The sequence below is a fragment of the Cyclopterus lumpus genome, chromosome 7, assembly GCF_009769545.1.
Source record: "Cyclopterus lumpus isolate fCycLum1 chromosome 7, fCycLum1.pri, whole genome shotgun sequence".
NCBI lineage: Eukaryota > Metazoa > Chordata > Actinopteri > Perciformes > Cyclopteridae > Cyclopterus > Cyclopterus lumpus.
In genome coordinates this window covers 15962829-15984905 of record NC_046972.1, presented here as the reverse complement: position 1 = coordinate 15984905, position 22077 = coordinate 15962829, and the positions used below count along the sequence as shown (strand labels likewise).

The following is a 22077-nucleotide window of genomic DNA, read 5'->3' as shown; positions in this document are numbered from 1 at the left end:
GAATGAGGAAGGGCGTAAAGTAGAGACTGATGTGGAGGCGGGGCTTCATCACTTAGAGAAGTGAGCACTTCCCGGTTTGACAGTGAAAGCTGAAGAGAGGTGCGTTAAACCACCAGAGCCTCAAACATGAACATTCGTCACACTTTGATCTTCTTTTATTTTAGTGAGTACGCTGACTTTCTATTTCTGTCACTCTTTTTTTACTATGTTATTTTTTCAGTCGGTCAGTTAAACTTTGAAGTAGATGAGAAACAGTTTCATCACATCTCGTATCGCTTCAAGAGTTATGAGTCACTGTGTAGAAATATTCTGTTACAAATAAAAGCCATGCAGTCAAATTGTATTAACATCACAATCTACTTAAAGTATCAGAGGTAAAAGTACTCATTATGCAGAATGTAATTATTGATGCATTCATGTCTTCATCACTTTAATGTTGTAGCTGGTAGAGGTGGAGCTCATTTCGACTATTTTATATTTCCTCCTGGAGATCAATACAGTTGCATTATAATCTATAATAAAATAATTATATAATATAATTAAAAATATCTTAAAAAATATAATCAATTGTCATTGATTATATTTTTTATTTATGTCTGCAGCGTAACCAAAGATATGAAATAATTGTAGTGGCATAGAAGCATCAATTAGCAGAGAATAGAAATGTATCTCAAAACTGCACTCACAGTACTTGGGTAAATGTACTTAGTTACTTAACATTAGTCACCAGCCACCTCCCTTCACATGACATCATTAAAAGTACTGGTGTCTTTAAGAAAATACATTGAAATCAATAATTAATTAATAAATGTACACTTTTATGGTCTTAGCTCTCCATAACTCAAACAATTAACTCAATATTTGTTATATAAACTTTTGTGACTGGTGACTCATATTATTTTCTTTAAATTCTAACTTTGGTAATGAAATTATATCTTTCATTGTGTCACATTTAGACATAAACTATACTATCTTTCAGAATATATTCTTTCATTCTTCCAATCTAAAAGGTTATTCTTTTTTCAGTTTTTTTATCTGCCACTCTAACCTCCCTAAGTGTGTGACTTTGTTCTTTGAGGTTTGTTCTCTGAATATTGCCCGATAATCTGTAATAATAATATTGTTTTTCTTTCCTTCAGTGACCTTAATAAGCCGTCGTAAGAATGTTAGAGTAGACAATTCTGATGCTTAAAATCTTGGTTGAATCCATATACAAAGTTTGTTGTATAAAATTGTTACACCTCAGTCACGGACCAGTTGGACTGGGTATCTCATCCCAGTGAAGCAAGTCCAGGTAATAATAACTATTGATTGATCATCCTTTCACCAGCACTGTGGGCCAGAAACACTGGTCTCATCAATGCAGAGATCCTCGTCGCTAAAGGAAAGGAAGGAGGAAACATCACAGTTGAATGCCTCTTTTCTTTCTCTGGAAAATGGAAGATCTTCTGCAAGGAAACATGTAAAGAAGGAGAAGTTCTCATTGAAACAGATGAAGTCACAGCTCAGAGTGGCAGATACAGCATTACATATAAAGAAGGAATGTTTCCAGTATCTTCTACAGTTCTGAATGTGAGCATCACAAAGCTGATTGAATCTGATGCAGGAAAGTATGTTTGTGCTTTGCACAGAACTTTTACACCTAATCCATCAAACCAGGAGATTGAGATCAGAGTCGAAGACGGTGAGTTTCTCCTGAGAGAATCAACTTTACAATGACAGCTGCTGATGTTTCAAACAACTCAAATTTGTGTTATTTAAGTGAAATGTTACCACAGATAGTTTTAGTTGTATCCGTACAATCAGTATGTGATCGTGTAGTTGTGTGTTCATAGTTTTTTGTGTGTGTGTTTCTCAGCTCCAATCTCCTCAAAACCAACCTCGACTCTCCAACCTTTTTCAGCATCAGTCCCATCAGCCTCCACACAGACGACAACACCGTCTTCGAGCTCCAGTCCAGGAAGCTCTATACCTTCATCCGCCTCCCCCGAAGGTACCAAGCAGTCTCAAAAGCAACATACAGCACTAGTTGGAGGTTGGAACTTTTTTTGCTATAAAGTATTAATTTAATGATTTAATTATTCAGTTACTGTTATTATTAGCTTGACAGTTATGCAGGCTCCCAGACATATTGCATCATAAAGTGTAAAACAAACTTGTTCTTCTGCTTAAACAACCACAGCTCCACTGATGTATGTGGGTCTGTGTCTGTCCGTCATGATCGTCGTGTTAATAGCAGCTGTGCTGATATTCTGCAGGAAGAGAGCCAGTATACCCAAAGGTGAGGCAACAGGAAACACACCCACACACCCACACACCTACACCCACACCCACACCCACACACACACACACGCACACACACACACACGCAACATAAAGACACCCGGACATCTAAAACGGAGCATTTAGCTTCTAAAGAAAAGTTCATAGGGGACTTTCAGAAGTGTTTCAGACATTTTGACATTTGACGTTTTGAAAAGATAAATCCTGCTAGATGTTCCTATGAAACGCACTATATCAGTGATATGATGAAATAACGACTTATATTCTGAATAAGACTTTATCTATGGTGTCAAGCTGAACTTAATAGATGAACTTTATTGTAAGCTATTCAAACTGCATTAATGCATTCCTTCTGAATTTGCACAAAAGTGAAAAAAGTAATGAAATGTAAGTGGATATCTATACAATATACAGGACATAGAACACATACTAGGTGTGTGTGTGTGTGTGTGTGTGTGTGTGTGTGTGTGTACAGGGAGTGGGTGTGAGTGTAGGGGATTTGGAATGAGAGGTATACTGTATGTGCTATATGTAAGATGAATGAATGTGATATACATGTACATTTGTCATGAATTTAGGGGGATTTATTGGCAGAATATTATATTCATACCTTCATTTCATTAGTGTTTAATGACCTGAAACTAAGCATGAGCCGTTTCTATCTTCATAGGGAGTGGGTCCTTTTCACCACCATGTTGCGCCACCATGTTTCTACAGTAGCCCAGAAAGGACAAACACTGGTCCTATTGAAACCCTTTGGCATTGTTTTGTTACCTGAAGACCACTTTAGTTCTCTGACACACACTCACCACGAAGTGAGGCCACTAAAACACTGCTTCTTTTCTTTCTTGTGCTTTGTCTTATATTAATGTATTTATTTGTAAGTTAGCCATAATAGGAGAGTATACTGTGTACTATCTTATACATCAAGGTATTATATACGTTTGTTTGCCCTCGATGGACTGGCGGCCTGTCCAGGGTGTCCCCTGCCTTCGCCCTATGTCAGCTGGGATAGGCTCCAGCGCCCCCGCGACCCTAATGAGGATAAGCGGTATTGTGGATGGATGGATGGATGGATGTTTGAAAGAGATTGAAATCTTAAATCTCATTAGAGCATACAATTAAATAAAGAGAATTATACAAAAAAATAGAGCACAAAGGCGACTCTCTTGAAGAAGAGTTGAGGTCTGCCCAAAACCTTTCAAAGTTCTTTTTATTTAAAAGTAAAAGCTTTTTTAAACGTTGTCCCTTTAACCTGATGTACTGAACTGCATGCCTTTCAGAACCTCCTGTGGAAACTGAGTGTGCTAACGACACAGAGGTGAGTTTGAGTTCACAGCATCATTCATGTTCGTGAAACCTGCTAATATTAATACAAACCCCTCTCCTCCTCCTTCAGGCCAACCGGGTGTATGAGGAGATCAGAGAGGAGGACAGACGGAGCCCATCCCGTCCTGCAAAAGTGTTTACGGTTTACGCTTCCGTCAAATACACCAAACCAAACAGAGACGACAACACAGACGAGTACAGCTTGGCCACTGCAGCCGCTTCTCAGAAGACAGTAAGTTGCAACTGTGGCCAGATCCACGAAAATAACTTGACAAGGAGATGCTACGATTTTCACATATTTCACAAAAGCGATTTCTCTGTGCCAAACCCCCCCCAAAATATTTTTTATTTTGTTTTGATCCAGGTTTTTAGATAAATTATATGTTATTTCATCAAGAGAGAAGAGAAAAGCAACGTAAGAAACAGGAACCAGGCCAGTTTGTGATGATAGAGCCACAAGCTTCCGTTGGTTCAAGGAAGAAGTGAACGCTTCACTAAAAAACAGTTCAATACATTTGGAGATAAAACCCTGTAAACAGTTTAACTCAGAAGGCTTCAATTATAATTCAACATGCCCCAGTTAGAGAGAATTTCCTCACATCACATTAATGTCTAACTTGCGCTATGATTTAGTCCCATATATATTGAAGTAGCCTCGGAGTTGTATTAACGTCTGTATGTAGTTAACAACTGGCTGAACAAGATCTCAACAATATTTATTACCACATTTCAAATTGTAAAGTAAAATATGGATTGGATTAAAAAATTAATTAAATACATACCGGAACGCTGTGAAGTGATGTCACCCAAAAAAGCCACGATATTATGTTATTCTCATCTTCTAAAAAGATGAATTTGTGTGCAGGGACTTTATCTGTGGTTATTAAACCTACTTGTTTCAGCTTTATTCTTCTCTGTTAACATCATTGCTGGGCAGTGAATTAATGTGTTAGGATTCTGATCATATTTGGATTTGTGGGTTTATTTTTCTTTGCTTTTTTTTTTCAGAAGTGATCTTTCCTCAAAAGATGTGTGCTTTGTGTCGTAGTGGCGCTTCACATCACCGCGTTTAATAATCCCCACGGTCTACCCCCTATTAGTGACCCCTATTAGTGACCCCTGGTTTACATGATATGAGGCAGCACACGCGCTGGAAATGATGCACGTGTGACAAAACAGCCTCAGTGATGAACTTTGACCTCTCTTTGTTTTCTTGCAGGTTGAAGATGCTTCGAATAAACTAATCTACTCTGACGTAGATTTTGCAGACGGGCCCGTTGCCTCGCTCAACAGCGCCCCCTGTGGTGATGCAGTTAACGTTGTCTACTCAGTGCCGCAGGTAGAACAGCGCTCGTACCGCCACCAAGCAGAAGACACGTCACTTCCCGTGTCCTCCAGTGTTACTTTCCACCAGCCGTAGCTGAGACGCTGTCTACGTCACACACTCCGTCACACACTTCGTCAGGGTCCACACGACCCCTTTGTGTGAATGAGTAACATTCACGCCACGACCTGTTTTCATCATATCAGAGAGACGAGTTTTACAGTGTGATTGAAAATGTGACACTAAACAGCCATCACTGTTTGGAAAAAAAATTTGAGAAGATGAGATGTTTCTCTAAGCTGGCATGTTTATATATATATATATATATATATATATATATATATATATATATATATATATATATATATATATATATATATATATACATATTTATATATACATATATATATATACATATTTATATATACATATATATATATATATATATATATATATATATATATATATATATATATATATATATATATATATATATACAGGCACATGCACAGACATTTTGGGGGTCAGGTGCTCAAACAAAAAAAAGGACACCCATTGCCAAAATTATTTATGAAATAATAATAATAAATAAATAAAAAACACAGTAGGATATTTTCAACTTATATATTTATTTTTGTTAATCAAATTGACCCCAAAGAACACCGATGCATACAAGATGTGCACAGGACATTGAAAACATATCATCATGTGGATTTTATGTTTACCCAGTTGTCCCCAATAAATAAATTAATAAGTCATGAAATATGATGTCAATAATTTATTTAGAGACGTTAGGGGCGTGGCGGAGCATGTTATATATATATATATATATATATATATATACAGTATTTTTTTTATTACTAGAAGTGGCTTTGTTTAGGGGATCTATTTGACATGAGAACAATGGCCTGTGAAAATATTAATTTTTATATTTAAATTATAGTAAGAAATTAAGGTAATATTAAGATAATACTAAAAAAGATACCGGCTGAGGATGACTTGAGTGAACACTCAACAGTGCCCATCAGTGCCCCCTCGTGGTAAAGAAATATATATTACTCAGAAATAATAAAATATATATTACTCAGAAATAATAAAATACATTTCCTTTAATGCAAATCTGTTTTGGGGCAGATTGCTTGCTAATGCTGCGTTCACACCAAACGCGCGACCAGATCCCAAAGTCAATGCAATGGATCTGGTCGCGCGTTTGGTGTGAACACAGCATAAGACCTTAATGTTATAGATATGGGAAGAAATTTCTTCAGGGATTTTACTGTACCATTTCTTACAGCATGACTTCTGTCACCCTCTTGTCATTCTTTGTATCACAAAAAAAATGTGTCTTGACAAAATTAAAACAAATGTGTTGTGTTGACAGAATTTTCTAGAATCAATTGTCATTAGTTTTGATCGTACTGGAGCACACACAGTCTTTGTTTTTTTTAAAAAACAAATTGATTAGTATTGCATAGTATTGCAGCTGGTTAAACTGGAAAAGACATATAGGACTCAGTAATGGACAAAAATAGTTAATACGAGCAGTTTGAGCAGTGCAGACACTATATTCCAAATAAATGACAATGTCATTTTAAGTTGCAACCAAGTGTAACTTTAATGTAAAATGCCATGAACTGGGCATTGGAACTGTGATGTGCACGCTATGAAGCATTATATAATACTTCATTTACAAATGGTGAATCCATCATTTATAAAGTGTGGAACAATACTTTATAAATTATGAATTATTATGAGTTATTATAAAGTGTTACCAATAAACTCCATAGGTTGTTGGTTTTTATTTATTAATAACTATAATGCACATGATGGCAAAATAGCATATTTCAGAACTTTGAGGTTCTGTAGATTATGTGAATATGGAGACACAACAATATTAATTAATGTACAAACTATAATACAGTGGAAAAAAAGAACAAGGAAGGGCGTAAAGTAGAGACTGATGTGGAGGCGGGGCTTCATCACTTAGAGAAGTGAGCACTTCCTGGTTTGACAGTGAAAGCTCAATGTGTTTAGTCTAATGATTATATTTATTTCTCAGCTCCAATCTCCATACCAACCTCGACTCTTCAACCTTTTTCAGTCCCATCCGCCTCCACACGGACGACACAGAGTTTAAACTGCAGATCAGGAGGCTCTACACCTTCATCAGCTTCAGGTTAAAGTACATTTACAACTTCGAAGAAACACACATCGGCACTCGATATCTTACATCAGCTATAATAAATGTGACTTTTCTTTTCACTCATAAAACACACGCTGACTACCTCCAACTTTACGTTCAAAAGCATGCATCACAATTATTCCAGAATTTGAGAGATTACCACCACTGGTAACCAATCATGAGCCCTGAAGTTTACCAGTTGAGTGGTAGCCTAATAATCAGACTTAGTTGCCATTTAGTTTCCCCGCCTCCATGCATCTAAACATCCTGTTCGAGGGAGAGCACTTTTATTCCATCTCTGTGTGGATATCATTTATGTGTTTATATGTGTGTTTTGATGTCAAATGTGTACATGCATGTACTGTATTCATGCAAGTACATGAATATGTATGCTTGGGTTTTTAAAACAGATTTAAATACATAGTTGATGTTACATTTAGTTGGACAAAACAGCATGAATGGGTCCCACATGTACCCGGGACTCCCAGAAATATTTGCTGTTAGACAAACACCTGCTATTTGTTCCTGTAGTTGTTCTTCAAACCAGTACAGGAACTCTGCTGTATGTGCGCCTGACTCTGGTCATCATGCTCATCGTACTATCAGCGACTGTGTTGATAATCTCCAGGAAGAGGACCAGGAAACCCAAAGGTGAGGCTCCAGGAAACACACATACCAAAGAGAACCGATCATCTCAACACACACATACCAAAGAGAACCGATCTTCTCAACACACACATACCAAAGAGAACCGATCATCTCAACACACACATACCAAAGGGAACCAAACATCTCAACACACACATACCAAAGGGAACCAAACATCTCAAACTTTTCACAGCGAATAAAAAAACCCAAACAAAACACACTGTCATGCCAGATGTTTAAGCAGTGGAGCTAATCTTCTGAACTGCATCTTTTTCAGAACCTCCTGTAGAAACCGAGTACGCTAATGTCACAGAGGTGAGTTTGAGTATATTTGGGACATTGAGCATTATTAATATTGAAACCACCAGATATTAATACAAACCTGTTCTCCTGCAGGCCAACCGGATGTCTGAGAAGATCAGAGAGGACGGACAGAGCAGATCTCCTCCTTTAGAAATGTCCACAGTTTACACTTTCCACTGAACAGTGTCAGAAGAAAGCAAGAATAAAATGTCTTAGGAATTTAGCACCGTGATCTTTAAACTTCATCTGCTAAAATAACGTGCAACAACTTAATTGTACAGCAGAGGAAATATCTTTGCGGTGGCAGAATACGGAAAAAATGTTGAGACGTCCTCACAGATATGGTCTGAAACTAACTTCCCCTGATTTTAAAAGAATAATGTGGTGACTTCTTAAGAAGCAGGAACTATATATATAAAGCCACAAGAGAGAAGTACAGTTACGCAGTTTAATACTAAGTTAACAGTTTATATGAAGCAGCATACATGCTGAACTTATGCTCATGTGACAAACAGGCGAGTAAACTTAAAGAGTGCTGCAGGAATGAGCCCTAAAACCTGGAATTGGGTTGTTAACTAAAGTCACCTCCACACAGAGTCAATGTTTTTTTTGACTCAGTAAAAATTCAGATTACCGTATATCTGCTGATATTCTTTTTACACATACATGTATTTCAAAATAATTGGGACCAATATCTTACCGAGAGGGACATTTTACAGTTATACAATGTAATAAACTTGTCAGTGCTCTCTGGTGGACAAAAGACATTTGTTTCTATGATACTACAAATATCTTTGCCCGTTCCTGTATTGCACAAAATCCAAGAGCTCAAAGGTTTCTTTATTACTAATGCTTATAAAATACCATACACCTTTTGAATTGTTATTAAGACTCTTAACTTCGACCTCTGGGGTGGATTTTTCCAATGGTACATCTGCTACATTTTAAATTGCAAACAAGTAATATTTAATACCTTGGTTGTTTTTTCAGTGCAGATAAGTTACAGATGTATAAGAATGTGTAATTAAAGCAAGATATTGAATGGTGGTCTAGTTTTAAAAAATAACTTTATAGGTAGAATAAATCTTTTCTAGAGGATTTGGCTGCCAACATTTCTATACATATTTTAAACGATACCTACTACTCTGCCAAATCCTTTTTTAAAGAAGTTAAATATATCTAGGTCAAACATTGGTAATCCCCAAATGTATAACTTTTGGGAATGACCCCTCGATAACAATCAAAATGGGAGACATGGATAAACTATCTCATAGTAAAAGTAGCGTATTCTTTCCACAATTTGCAATTAAAAAACTGGATAACAGAACACTTTGACTTTGGGAATAGAGCTTCAACTAAGAGAATAAACAACTAATTCTAATAAAAAAGGATAAAAGAGACGATTAGTGAGTGCTGTTTAAAATATTCTTCGGTGTGCTAGATGCAAAAAATATATGGAAGGAATGTTTACTACTTCCTGCATTACACGTCATGCAGGGGCACAACCCATTTGAGCTTTCTCCCCTCCTGCCCGTCTTTCTCTCTGCTTCTCCAGCTGATTGGTTTCCACCTGTGCATGAAGGTCATGCTTCTCACTGGTTTCCACAAACTTCAAGCTGGTCAACCAGCAGGGCGGGGCTCACAATGAAAGGAGGACTCAGGAGGAACTCACGCTTTTCGTTTTGTTCTCTGCCTGCTTGAGCTGTGAAAGTGTTGTTGATAACTTGTTACGGTTTGTGGTGGGAGGTTGAGGTACCGTTTACATTTCACACACCTCGTTAACGTTTGTCTAGATACCTTAGGATCATTGGCCGGTGCCGGCCCTGTATTTGTTTTGGTGAAGCTATTCTGATTTCAGGAGAGTTATCCTGACCTAGTTTTGTTATATTGATTTCTACTTGTTTGGCACAACCAATGTTGTTTCATTTTCTCCAACATTGTTTGAGAACCTTTGTTTGCAGGTACTTGAGTTTTAAATAAATTTCTATAATTGTCATTTTTGTTTGTCGTGTTATTGTCTCAACCTTTTCCCTTTGAGGGTGAACAGAATGGGAGCGGATGCATTGGCGCTTGTAATCTTGTCAGGACAGCGGTAGTGTAAATATTTTGGGGATGAGCAGTTACAACTTTGAAATTGTTAAATTCGATTCCCTTGTGATGGAATAGTACAGGATGCCAAAAATGTCATTTTGTAGCATGTGAAAATAAAGTCAAAGTAAAGAAAAAAAAGTTGTATAGTATGTCAAAAAAAGTAATTAAAAAGTAATATTATAGTATGTCAAAAAAAGTACGTCATAGTATTGTTAAGTCACAGTTTAGTGTATTGAAGAAAATGTCAGTATGGGATTGTTTAGTGTATCAAATGTCAAAGTATAGCATGTTGAAATCTTTATTAAGCATGCCATAACAATGTTAAATATGTCGAAAGAGGTCTTAGTTAAGTATGTTAATATACGTAAAACAATTTATAATATAGTATGTCGATAACATTGTCTACTCAGTTCTTCAGGTATAAGTGTGCTTTGCTGAAGGTGCTTCAACTCATCTGAACTGTTCTTTTACATCGTCGCTTCAACGCCGTACATTTGTACAGTAAGTTATAAAGAACCAAAAAGGTATTTTGATTATAATCCAGACTGTGTCAAAAGTTTCATCAAGTACGACTACCAGCGGATGACGAACTGTAAAGACTCAGCTGCCGTTTGAAGTGACAGAAAATAACTTTGGTAAAATAATGACTTAGAACACAAGGAGCAATTGACATTTTTTTAATGAAAATAAACTTGACATTGGCAGTTTAAACAGTATATGGTCTTTATTTTTTTTTACCAAATATTTTCATCCTTCCGTTTTATACTTTACTGCACAGCTGTTGACAGTGTAGTCAGTACAAGTCAATGCAATCATGTTACAAAATATATTAATTGCTCTTAGAAGTTAATGTCCATAACCTCATCTGTATCAATACATGTGGCAACAGCTGAACCAAAAACATCATAAATAATATTTCCACAGAATAACTTCATGTGATACCACGAAGCCAATGTTTTTATTTATTATTGTATTTAAAAAAAATACAAGACAAACACTTATATTTCCCTTCACATCCTTAGTGCTCAAAGAACAATACAAATAAAAAACTAAACACGTGAAGTTGAAATAAAAGATGAAAATAAATGCCGTGGCACATTAAAAAGGTAAACACGGAGGAGGAAAAGGAGGATGAAGGTCAGCTGACAGAATAATGGCTGCATAGAATCAGTATCACAAATCTCTAAAAGGTAGAGAAGACAACTTTGGAAGATTGTGTGCTGTCCCTCAAGCTTTCTTATATTTGACAGTTATTTAGTAATAGTGCTTCTTTTAACATCTCATCAACTTTAACAGGAATCCCAGCTGTTTAGTGCCAAAATGTGCTTTTTTTCTTTAATGGATTTGACAGTTAAGTTTAAATACATGACGCTATGAAGTTGGTTCTTCACTGCTTAAAACAGCAGGATAGAAAACCGCAACCCAAACCTCCGTCTTTGAATGCAACATGGCTTCATGTTCTTGTAAGTTTTAGCTCCTTAACTACAAATTATGTACAATTTATATTTCTGCTGACGATTTCCAAATGTGTGACAAACAAAACATTTGTAATTAAAATGTTTTCTTATCCACTGGTTTAATTTACCAGTAGAGTACAAACATCACATTGCAGACTCTTAAACTTAGCAAATATTAAAATATTTTAGCTTGGACAAAAAAGATAATTGATGATTTAAATAGTTCCACATTGATTTTCTGTCAGTGGACTTATCCATTAATCTACTCATTGTTACAACTATAAGTTTCATTTTATTTTTTATTGCATAATCTTTACAATAATAATGCAATTTGTGTGCAGATTGATGCAAAAACTTTGCATCGCATGATCATTTCACTGGAAAAAGAGATTTGACTGATGAACACAACGAGTTACAAGAGTGTGCTGCATGATTTACCAGAATTAATGGTAAACAGTGGCTGCATAGGATAGACAAATATATTATAAAAACTACATGGTTTTGTAAATAATCAGCAGTGATGTTAAGTACTCGTGATTTATACTAAATGGGTTGAACATGGTCCTTTAAAAAGGATAGTCTGGTGGTATTTAATATATTTTCTTAGCTTTCAACACATCTCATGAAAGACCAACAATTCAATGTATCCACTAGCAAGTGTCGGAGTATCAAAGCCGTATACGTCTATAACCCACTGTGGCACAGCGCTCCATGACGGAACAAAAACTATTAAAAAACAAATGCGAATACATCCACCAATGAAAATAGTCCAACAAATGCCCCATTTACTGCAGTTTGAGTAGCATTTTGTCCAGAAATTAGGGATTTTTTTTTTTTAAAGGAAATGCATGTATTGTAAAAAAATATATATATCTTCAGTCGGAACCAATGTGCTTTTGGTTATAGATGCGCTATAGATTAAGGAGGTAAGTCAAGTTTTGAGAAACAGACAACAAAACAACACAGTTGATTTTGACTTTTTCATGGAATATTTTGACAGTAAAAAAACAATATCAATATCACCACCGGTTTACCAAATTTGAAACCTGAACCCATGACCACATGGTCACATTTTAAGCTTCTATTGAAATTTTAGATTTTAGAATGAGTTGTATGTCTGTATGTCTCATATTTTCATGTCATCACCCCAAAATAAAATACAAATTCCTCAATTTGAATAAAGGGTATCCATCAGATTAAATGGTAGTATTTTTCTTTCATTACATCAACTTTCTTGCCTGCGATAGCAGAGGATACGATGAGCAGCGGCGCTCATACTTTGCTGCAGAATCAGTGGAAACACCGAGTAGCCTCATATTTAACTGCAACTGTGCAGAAATACACGTTTCAACATAATAAATACACACAAAAAAAGAAGCTGTCCAGCATTCAAATATTGATTTAAAATGTGAACGTCAACGTAACGAATGATGCTTCGAACTATTCGGTACAGCCTATATTGGCTAATTCAAGCTCATGAAACTCATTCCCTCTTCCCACTGCAGATTGGCCCAATCAGAGGATAAGAACATGATTTGTTTGAAATAACCAAAACTACTTGAATCCCAGCGTTATGCAAGAAGACAACTTCAAACAGGACACCATGCCAGCACCCATCGACTCTGCTTTTGGTCGACAGCTGATCCAACACTCCAAAAAACAACAAAGTGATTTTGACACACAAGAGAAAACAACATCAGTGGAAGACCATTGAAGTGAAACCTCAAGATGAAGAATAATATTTCAAAACCAGAACATTGTTTCCGGTTGAATTATCGGCTGTTTTATTGTAAACATGATTCTTCCTCTCGGGGATTATTAGCAATAAATACATCTCAGTGAATCGTTCAGCTTTCAATATACAATAAAAATACTTTACACATTTAATGTAGAAAAATATGATTATCCTTATGAAATCAAGAGTCAGGATTGTGAAGCAAAATGGCAAAGTGCAAAGACAACAGAGGCCCGACAGGAAGCGTTTGTGCTGTCGTCTGTAAAAGATGGTGACTACTACTAAAAGAAAATACTCACTTTGGTTTTGCGACATGGAGGCAAAACAGGCCCAAACAACCTGTTGGAGGCCTCTAGTTAAATATGTGTCCCTTTATGATACAGTAAAATAATAAATAACAGAATAAATAATGACTTTTCTAAGGTAGTCTGATTCAGGAAGTCTGTAGCTACAGCAAGTTCCCTCCAAAAAACTGTGCCAAAAACATAACAACAATAATAATAATAATGATAATAATAATAATATAAGTCATTACAGGCCTGTAGTACTTTGAGTGAGCTGGTGTGTTTGTTTCAGGGCTTTTCACACATGTTTCATAGCCTCTATCCGTAATTTATTCTCTCAAATAATTGATTAAACAGTCAGAAAAGAAAAGTGAAAAACCACCATTTCTCAGAGCCCAATCAAACAGTTTTGTCAGAACAAGAAACAGAAAACCAGCAAACGTTCATATTTGAGGTGCTGGAATCTGTGAATTTGGGTAAAAATAAAGCACGATTCATGTTTTTTTTCTTTCTTGAAAACCAAGTTATGTTCAAGATTCAACATAGTATCAAATATGATTTCCATCACTTTGCCTCCCCAAAACCAAAAGGCATCTTTCAGGTTGCATCTGAAGAAGCCTGGAAATGGAACCCATCACAGACACTTGCAAAGGGACACTGTGGTCACATGACCTCACAGAATCAAACAGGACAGGAGGAAACTCATTTGTGTAATCAGTCATGTTTCGCTGCAGCAGAGACAACGACAGTGACGGCTTCATCGGTTTCAGTGGGATTTGAATGCTTTTTCTCATCGCCACAGCACTTTTCTGAAGACGCACTGCTTCTCTGTGACCACCAGAGTGAGCAGCGGTCTGCTGGTGGAGGGATGACAACGTCAGAGCAAGACAGAGGTCAAAATACAGAAGAGGTGAAGAAGTTGCCCGTTTGAATCCCTGGATCCGGGGACAGATAAAATAGGAACAACTGAAATTCAGGTGCCCTTAGGCAAGGCACTTAAACATCTAAATATGTGTTACAGTAAAGCGGGCTCATGTGAACATACCCCTCGATAAATGAAAGTATGATCAGAGCAGTGAGGAAGGGTGGAGCGGTTGTGTAAACATCTTAAAAAAACAAGCAGAATCATGCTGATAATTCAGAAGAAATCCGGCTGGACGTTCAGAGAGAACGAAAGATGCAACATCGGGACTGCACACAGAAAAGTGCTGACGCAATGCCGTTAATGCCAGAGAACCCAGTGTAACGAGAGGACAAGATAGAAGGAAGTACTCGTGGGAACGACAGTCACCAAAGTGCTTAATCAATTTCCTCCCGTGACATGAATTTAACGCCTTCAATTTAATTTCACAACAAAACATTATGCAGTAAGTAAATGTTGGGAAACTCTCAGGACTATTGATTTAAGATGCTTTGAAATGCAATGATTGGCAAATGTACAATACTTTTTGTTTTTAAACAAATTAAGAAGGGGTATTTTTAGCCTCTATCGCCAATTTCTTCATGATCACAGTCTCAGTGTCTTTGGCCCACTGTGTTTCAAACAGTCAACTCTAAAGTTGTCAAAGAATTAGGAAATTGTCATTTTGGAAACGCTATGGCAATATTTTGATCGGATGTGAAAATGTATTTGTAAATGCCACTTATGATTAGATTTAGCTTGTAACTAAATAAAACGATTTGAAAAATTGTGAAGCTATCCTGAAGGGAAGGAAACTTTTGGATTTTGTTGATCAATAGTTACTCACATTCTCATATGCAGAGATTTCAGAATGGATTACTCAAAACTGTTTAACACAGCCTCACAAACGTTCCACATAAATTCAGATTCAACCAAAATGATAAAGAAATCTGCCGTACTGGTTTCAACCAGCAATCCTTAGAGAGCTGCGTTCAGCAGAGTTACTAAAATCTCTTCAAAGAAGATGGTGAGGAAAACCGTACACCAAAAAAACTAAACTTCCTTTAAGAAACGCATGATTTTGAGCTTTATGATGAATCTGACCATCAGTGATTCTCGCGGTGCTGCCGAGCCGAGCATCAGTCCAGCTGCTGAATCATCGATCACAGTGTGTCGTCACTTTGGTGTTTGAGGAAGGAGAGAAGGTCATTTGAGCTGTCGCACCACCGTCACGGTGCGGATGAACTGTGAGAGGTGGTGGCACTTAGTACCTCTGAGCCAGGCATCACACGTACCCGTTCATCATAGTGTGGAGGTGGAAATTGCTGAGAGTCCCTAGAGTTAGGGATCAGTGCGTCACTGCTTTGACTGCTGCAGCTGCACCAGCTTTCTGTAATGTGGCATGACTTTGCTTTCAGGTAGGTAGAGCGCCATCTCCAGGGCCACCAGGATGGTGAACTCAAACGATATCAGCTCCCTCCTGCTGATCCTGAAACGCTCCTCCAGCTTCTACAGAGATACAACACAAACAAAAGCATGAGTGACACAATGCTTTCTTTCAACAAGTCTTCTCTTTTCTTTTTTTATTGGCCTATTGGATGATGAATTGTGTACCTTTTGAAGCAACAATTCAGTATTCAGATACAATACTGGTGGGAACTCATGTTATAAGGCTAGATTGAGCAGCAACATTTGTTATTTCAATATGTTAAATGTCTTATTAACATTTAGTTAAATATAAGTAATGGATTGGACTCTGTATCAGCAGATACTCAATATTAAAGACTCAAATAAGGATCACAAACAGTAAAACCTGTTCAGGACATCCTTATTTTTGGAAAATTTTGATTTGATGCGTTTTTCAAATGTTCTAATTTTTTTTACAACAGGGCCACCCTACTTACTTAAATATTGCTGAAATCATACCATTAATTAATGCTTTTGAACCAGTCATATCAGAAATGCGTTAAGTTATTTAAGTTCTAAATTAAATAAATAATTTTATTATTTCAATTCGTAGACATTAGTATACAATCTGGTAATCTGAGATGGGAGTCATTATTATACTTTACAGTATTTAATGGACAACTATTTACATGACTGATTAATGTCAACAGCATGATGATGTCTTTAGATACTTAACACTTTAAGTACTAACTTTATTTACCAACAGTAATACAAATAAAGTTTACAATGAAATAAAAAAGCAATTTTACAGTTTTGCTTCATAATGATTGTACACATTGTTGACAACCAATGTTCAGTTAATTGACTAATTAAAATCAAATATTTGTTTTGATATGGCTATATGGTTATTAAATAACTGTAAGCAAGCTATGAACTGACCAAAACATTTTATTGTTGAAAAACTAAATACTTTCTGGAGTAATGGAGACGCTGTCTCTACCACAAAAAATAATTGACATTTCCGTGCTGACGTTTCCTTTTTTCTTTTCAGCTGACATACATGCAGATTTGTCGTTGATAAGCTAACATTTCCACATTACCGGTTGGGAGATAATGACATCACTACTAAGCTCAATTGTTCTCTACTATGTGTGAGGAGAGTCGGGAGTTAACTGTGGAGGACAGAAACAACCTACAGGTCAGTTTCCATCTGCTCAGGTAGATCAGCTTCACAAGCAGCTGACATGAGCAACATGAGCACACTGACAGGCAGAGGGTGTGTGTATGTGTGTGTGTGTGTGTGTGCGTGTGAGACCTACATCGATGAGGTGTTTGACTTCCTGTTTCTTGAGGTCACTGCTGATCTTAGCAGCCAGTAGGATGCAGGCAGCTGACACCAACTTCCTGTAAAACCACAGCAGTACATAGGAGCATGAGATATCATGTTTACCATGAGAGAAGATAATTACTAATGGACCTGGAACAGGTCAGATTCATGCGTTTGTGCCTCAACAATGTACAAGAGGCGTTTTCCCTCTGCGCCGTTTGTTGCATTGTTCTCTGAAACTCCAGAGGGCGTACAAACAAAATGAACTGTAAAGAATCAAAAAGACAACTAGTGTAACTCTTAGATACGCCCATAGACTGTAGGCGTAACCAGCAAAAAGCCACAAACCAACCTCCACAATGCTGAGGAGGGATTGTAATTATCTGTAAACTCATATCTCATATTCATGAGCTACTTTATTGCCTTTGTACAAGCCCTGTTAAGAAACAAGTCAAGTATTACATGAATTTTAAAGAAACAAAAAGGTTGAATATCCTGTTAATTTGATTTGGCTGACGAAATATAAACTCAAATGAAGATCTTAAAGACCTACAAGCCGGCCGTGATTAAATGCCGGCTTCACGACAACGAGTATAAACTAAGCTTCAGATTGCAGACTAGTTGTGGTATGAATGACTTCAGTTTTCAGTTTGTTGTCATCACAGAAACTGTCAATTTATGTCCATATTGAACATGTTGCATATCCGTTCTGTTAAATAACAAAATTAAGTTGTATGAGGATCAGATGTTTAAGTACCTGTTCTGTTTATTGAGTCGACCCTGCAGCACCAACTTCTCAAAGTAGACGAACGCCATGGCGATGGTGACGGGCTGCATGCCGCAATCTTCCCCGACTACTCTCATCTCTCTCTTCAGACTGCGAGACGAAGACACAAGTCAAAGACAGTGTTGAAATTCTCACAGTAGTTTCAGATACGTGTAGACAGCCCGACTGTATACAACAACAAATTGAGCATTCTGTTATCATAATTTTACAGTCTGATAATTTGAAATGTATTTTGTCAATTCATTTCAAATACCTGCGTATCTTGCTGAGAGTGAGTTTAATGTGAGGATACTTCTCCTTAAACGTCTCGTTCATGTCTTTCTTCAGATCAGACGGTTTGACGTATTCTATTACTGTCGTCTGGAGGATAAAAGATGAGAGGAGAAGATGTACAGTAAAATAGAGGAAACAGAAGAAAGGAAAAGGAGTGGAGGCGGAGAAGAATGCATGAACAGGAAGGGAGAGATGTGTCGTCATGTGAAAGTGTAAGCACAGACATTTAAAAGTCAAACAATGGTCCCTGAATGTAAATGGACCCCATGATGAAGTAAACACTGGCTGCTTCACTCTGAGCACAAACTGCCAACAGAAGTCATACCGATGCTTGTTCAGTATCCTTGTGCTTTTATTGGTATTTTATTCAACATTAGACACCCTCTTTATGTGAAGCACTTTGAATTGCCTTGTCGTTGAAATGTGCTATACAAATAAACGTGCCTTGCCACTTAATACAATAATTGTTGTGCATGTGCAGTTCACAAGCTATAATAATGTAGATTAAATCCTGCTTGACAAAAATAAATACATGTCTATTAATGTTATTCAAGAATCCAGCTTTACAATTAAGAGTGTGAGAACAATGGAGGGAGTAGCCAATTCATATGGTCAGGAAAAGGGTTTACTGAAGAGCCATCTTAACTTAGTCCTGAGAGGCAAGAGAAAAAAAGAATTCTGGGAAACCATTTTCTAAATTTAATCCAAACTAAATTGTGAACAGGTAAAAAAAGGTTTTGCCAGGATAAACTTTCTATGTTGTGTGTATGTGCATGTTGTTGTTGTAATACTCATATCTGCCACAAGAGGCTGAAGGGCACCACCCAATGTCCTAAACAAGACTAAAAGCATTCATGATTCCCCAAATGGCAGATTGGCACCTATTGAAATGTATTTCAAGCCAAGAAAGCTGTGACATTACATAAGTTGCTAACATACAATACATGTACCTCGGGTTTAGAGTACATGGAAAAAATGTATCTCACCAGGAAGAAAACATGAATGCTTTAAGTCTTATTTAGAACATGTGGTAGTGGTGCACTTCAGCCTCTTGTGGCCATAAATGAATATTACAACAACAAACACAAGAAATTATCCTGCCAAAAATGAAAACTGTTTTAAAGATGAAAAAAATAATAATCAAAAGAACTTGGAAAGATGTTTTTGTCATAATACAGGTAAGAAACCATTTTATATCAAATTTATAAAATGGATCATCAGAATTGTGTTTCTCAAGGTCAAGTCAGGACTTCTGGACAAATACTAACTAAAGTACTAACTAAAAGACCTGGATGCAAGCCAACTTCCTCAAACTCAACAGCGACAAATCCGAAATCCTCATCTGCCCCAAATCACTCAACAAATCCCGGCACACTTTCTCCCTCTTCATCGATGGCCCCTCTGTTCCTGCTTCCACACACATCTGTAACCTTGGTGTCATCTTTGATCTAACGCCACTGCAAGCACATCACAAAACCACCTTCTTTCATCTTAAAAACATCGCCCTTCTACGCCCCTTCTTCTCCTGACGCTGAAACACTCATCGTCGCCTTCATCACCCCTCTCCTCATCGACTTTCTCCGTCACTCGCCACTTTCAAAACTACATTTAAAACTACACTTAAAACTAATGTATTTAAATCTGCTTTTAACCTGTGATGCTAGTTAACTAGGATTTAGTTTAGTTTCTTATTGTTATTTCATCTCTCGTTTATATTGTTATTGCTTTTATTGTTTTTGTTTACCATGTAAAGTGCCTTGAGTACCTTGTAAAGCAATTGACAAAAACACATTGTGAATAAGAATAAGGGATTAACTGAATGATCTCCAAATATTAAACAAATTGCTCATTTAAGATATCTAAGGATAAATAAACACTTTTTACAGATCTAAAAATACATTTTAATAAAAAAAATTAAAAAAGAGAAATTATAGATTATTTTAAAATTCCAGTTCTGTGAACCAGCTTTAAGGTGATTTATTGGTGATGGTCAGTAAATGTGTGTGTGTCATGTGGAGTTGGTGCTATAGTAGGTTCTCACTGTGTAATGATCACACACACAGATTAAATAGTAATGACAAAGCGTGTGTGTGTCTGTACAATTTCATTCAACTCAGTGGAGGGATAAAACTAAGCTGCTGCCTATAGGATAATTATGTTGATGTAAAAGAGTAGTGTGTGTGTGTGTGTGTGTGCGTGCGTGCGCGTGCATGTCATTTCTCAGCAGTGATTATTCTCTTCTCTATAATCCTCAACCCTTCTTTCTGCTCTGTCAGTGTCTTAATTCCCTCTCTGCCCGTCTCCCCTTCAGTTTTTCATTCTTTCAATATAGTGACTTTTTATGCATGTTAGTGCAATCTCATCCAATTTTTTGAATGGTATGTAATGCAGCACATTCTTGAAATAAAATTAAAAAAGTGTCCAGTGTCTTTTTACCATGTAGGAGGCGAAGATCAGCACCCGTTTGTGTTTCCCACAAGGCCACTGGGGGTCACTGAGGAGGTTAGGGTCGTAGTCCGTCACATCTTCAAGACCTTAAAACAAACACAAAACAGAAATGACCCTGTTTGTCAATACTTCTGGTTCTACTAAATCCCCCAAAAAATGTTAACTATTAATTTACATTATACTATACTTAGATTATATTTCATATTCTATGCTATATTGCTTTACTATGCTATATCTTATGTTATACTATATTACTAAAGTTGACCTTGTACTATATCTCATAACCCACAGTATACTATACTGTTCTATACTTTATTTTATTAATATGTTATGTTGTCTTGTCTCGTTACATGTCTTGTTATAATGCTCTAGTATAACTATATTAGTACAGAAAAAAAACTAAATGTTATTACTCAATCACATGGTGGTTTAATTGAAACTATTGATTGGTTTGATTTTCATGAACATCATATTATCCTATGACAGATGTTATTTAGAATGATAACTTCCTTCCTGAGAGCTACAGTATATATAAAGACAGATACAGAATCATCTTTGTGAGTTTATCATGAAGACTGAAAGCAGGCGGGAGCTGCTAGCCTGGCTCCACTTCAAACAACTCCATCCATTTCCTGTTGTATTAATGGTATTATTGTATGTATTTAACCGTTTAAGATGAAGTACTGACCTTGTGGTGAAGTTGACGACGTCAGTTTCATAACTAACACACAGTTTTCATAATTATATAATATAATTGCTGCATGCTTTTGTGACTAGTTAACCAACTAACATAATATATGGCAACTTTTGGGAGCCGAGAGACTGAAGAGACACGTCACAAGAAGACTAAAAATATAAACCTGCTATCAATATGCACACTAACCACACACACAGCTGTGTTGTGTTAATGGAAGGTTCCAGATTAGAAAGAGATGTTTAGAGGCTAATACAGGGCTCTGTCATTGTGGGTGTGTGTTTATAGAGAGCAGAAGCATGAGACACAGGGTGTACGTATATACACACACACACACACACACACACACACGTGTGTTTGAAAGATAACAGGAACTTCAGTACAACTGCAAAAACGCTCTCTATCATTTCGCCATCCAACCTCACTCTCATCTCATCCCTCCATCCTTCTGTATTTGTAGTTCCTTTCTCTCTGCAGCCACAATCACAACCTTCTGCTTCTACTTCCTGTCACAATGTTCTCACGCTTACTCTAAATGCAGGGACACATGTATTATCCAATATTTTGGGGTATGACAAGGCACATCAATACTATTGAAATTAGG

At 36.8% G+C, this 22077-nt stretch overlaps 2 protein-coding genes across 7 annotated transcripts in view; one reads left to right on the top strand and one right to left on the bottom strand.

Moving 5' to 3' along the window:
- Nucleotides 1-41: 41 nt before the first annotated feature.
- On the top strand, nt 42-5261 carry LOC117733172 (flocculation protein FLO11-like). Of its 6 annotated transcripts, none has more exons than XM_034536593.1 (7): nt 42-163; nt 1331-1684; nt 1904-1993; nt 2183-2281; nt 3567-3604; nt 3683-3844; nt 4832-5261. In XM_034536593.1, the coding sequence occupies exons 1-7, from the start codon at nt 127-129 to the stop codon at nt 5030-5032; spliced, it is 981 nt and encodes a 326-aa protein (XP_034392484.1). In that variant the 5' UTR covers nt 42-126; the 3' UTR covers nt 5033-5261. The 6 variants fall into 6 exon arrangements, with proteins under 6 accessions (XP_034392484.1, XP_034392482.1, XP_034392485.1 ...); XM_034536591.1 differs by having other exon boundaries at nt 1904-2035; XM_034536594.1 differs by having other exon boundaries at nt 1859-1993; nt 2237-2281.
- Nucleotides 5262-10821: 5560 nt separating this feature from the next.
- cables2b (Cdk5 and Abl enzyme substrate 2b) overlaps nt 10822-22077 on the bottom strand; it is a 31523-nt gene continuing 20267 nt past the window's right edge. The window contains exons 6-10 of the mRNA XM_034537025.1: nt 20768-20865; nt 18312-18418; nt 18029-18148; nt 17264-17348; nt 10822-16046 (exon numbers count right to left, since the gene is read on the bottom strand). Of these exons, the coding sequence (XP_034392916.1) occupies nt 15894-16046; nt 17264-17348; nt 18029-18148; nt 18312-18418; nt 20768-20865 (563 nt within the window). The 3' untranslated portion in view covers nt 10822-15893. The remainder of the gene's footprint in view (nt 16047-17263; nt 17349-18028; nt 18149-18311; nt 18419-20767; nt 20866-22077) is intronic.

Excerpts from the sequence above, each read along its gene's own strand:
- LOC117733172 (XM_034536589.1), top strand. The coding sequence starts at position 127 with ATGAACATTCGTCACACTTTGATCTTCTTTTATTTTA. Across the intron at positions 164-1,330 it reads TTTGATCTTCTTTTATTTTA|CACTGTGGGCCAGAAACACT; the intron begins GTGAGTACGCTG and ends TCCTTTCACCAG. Across the intron at positions 2,282-3,566 it reads GAGAGCCAGTATACCCAAAG|AACCTCCTGTGGAAACTGAG; the intron begins GTGAGGCAACAG and ends CATGCCTTTCAG.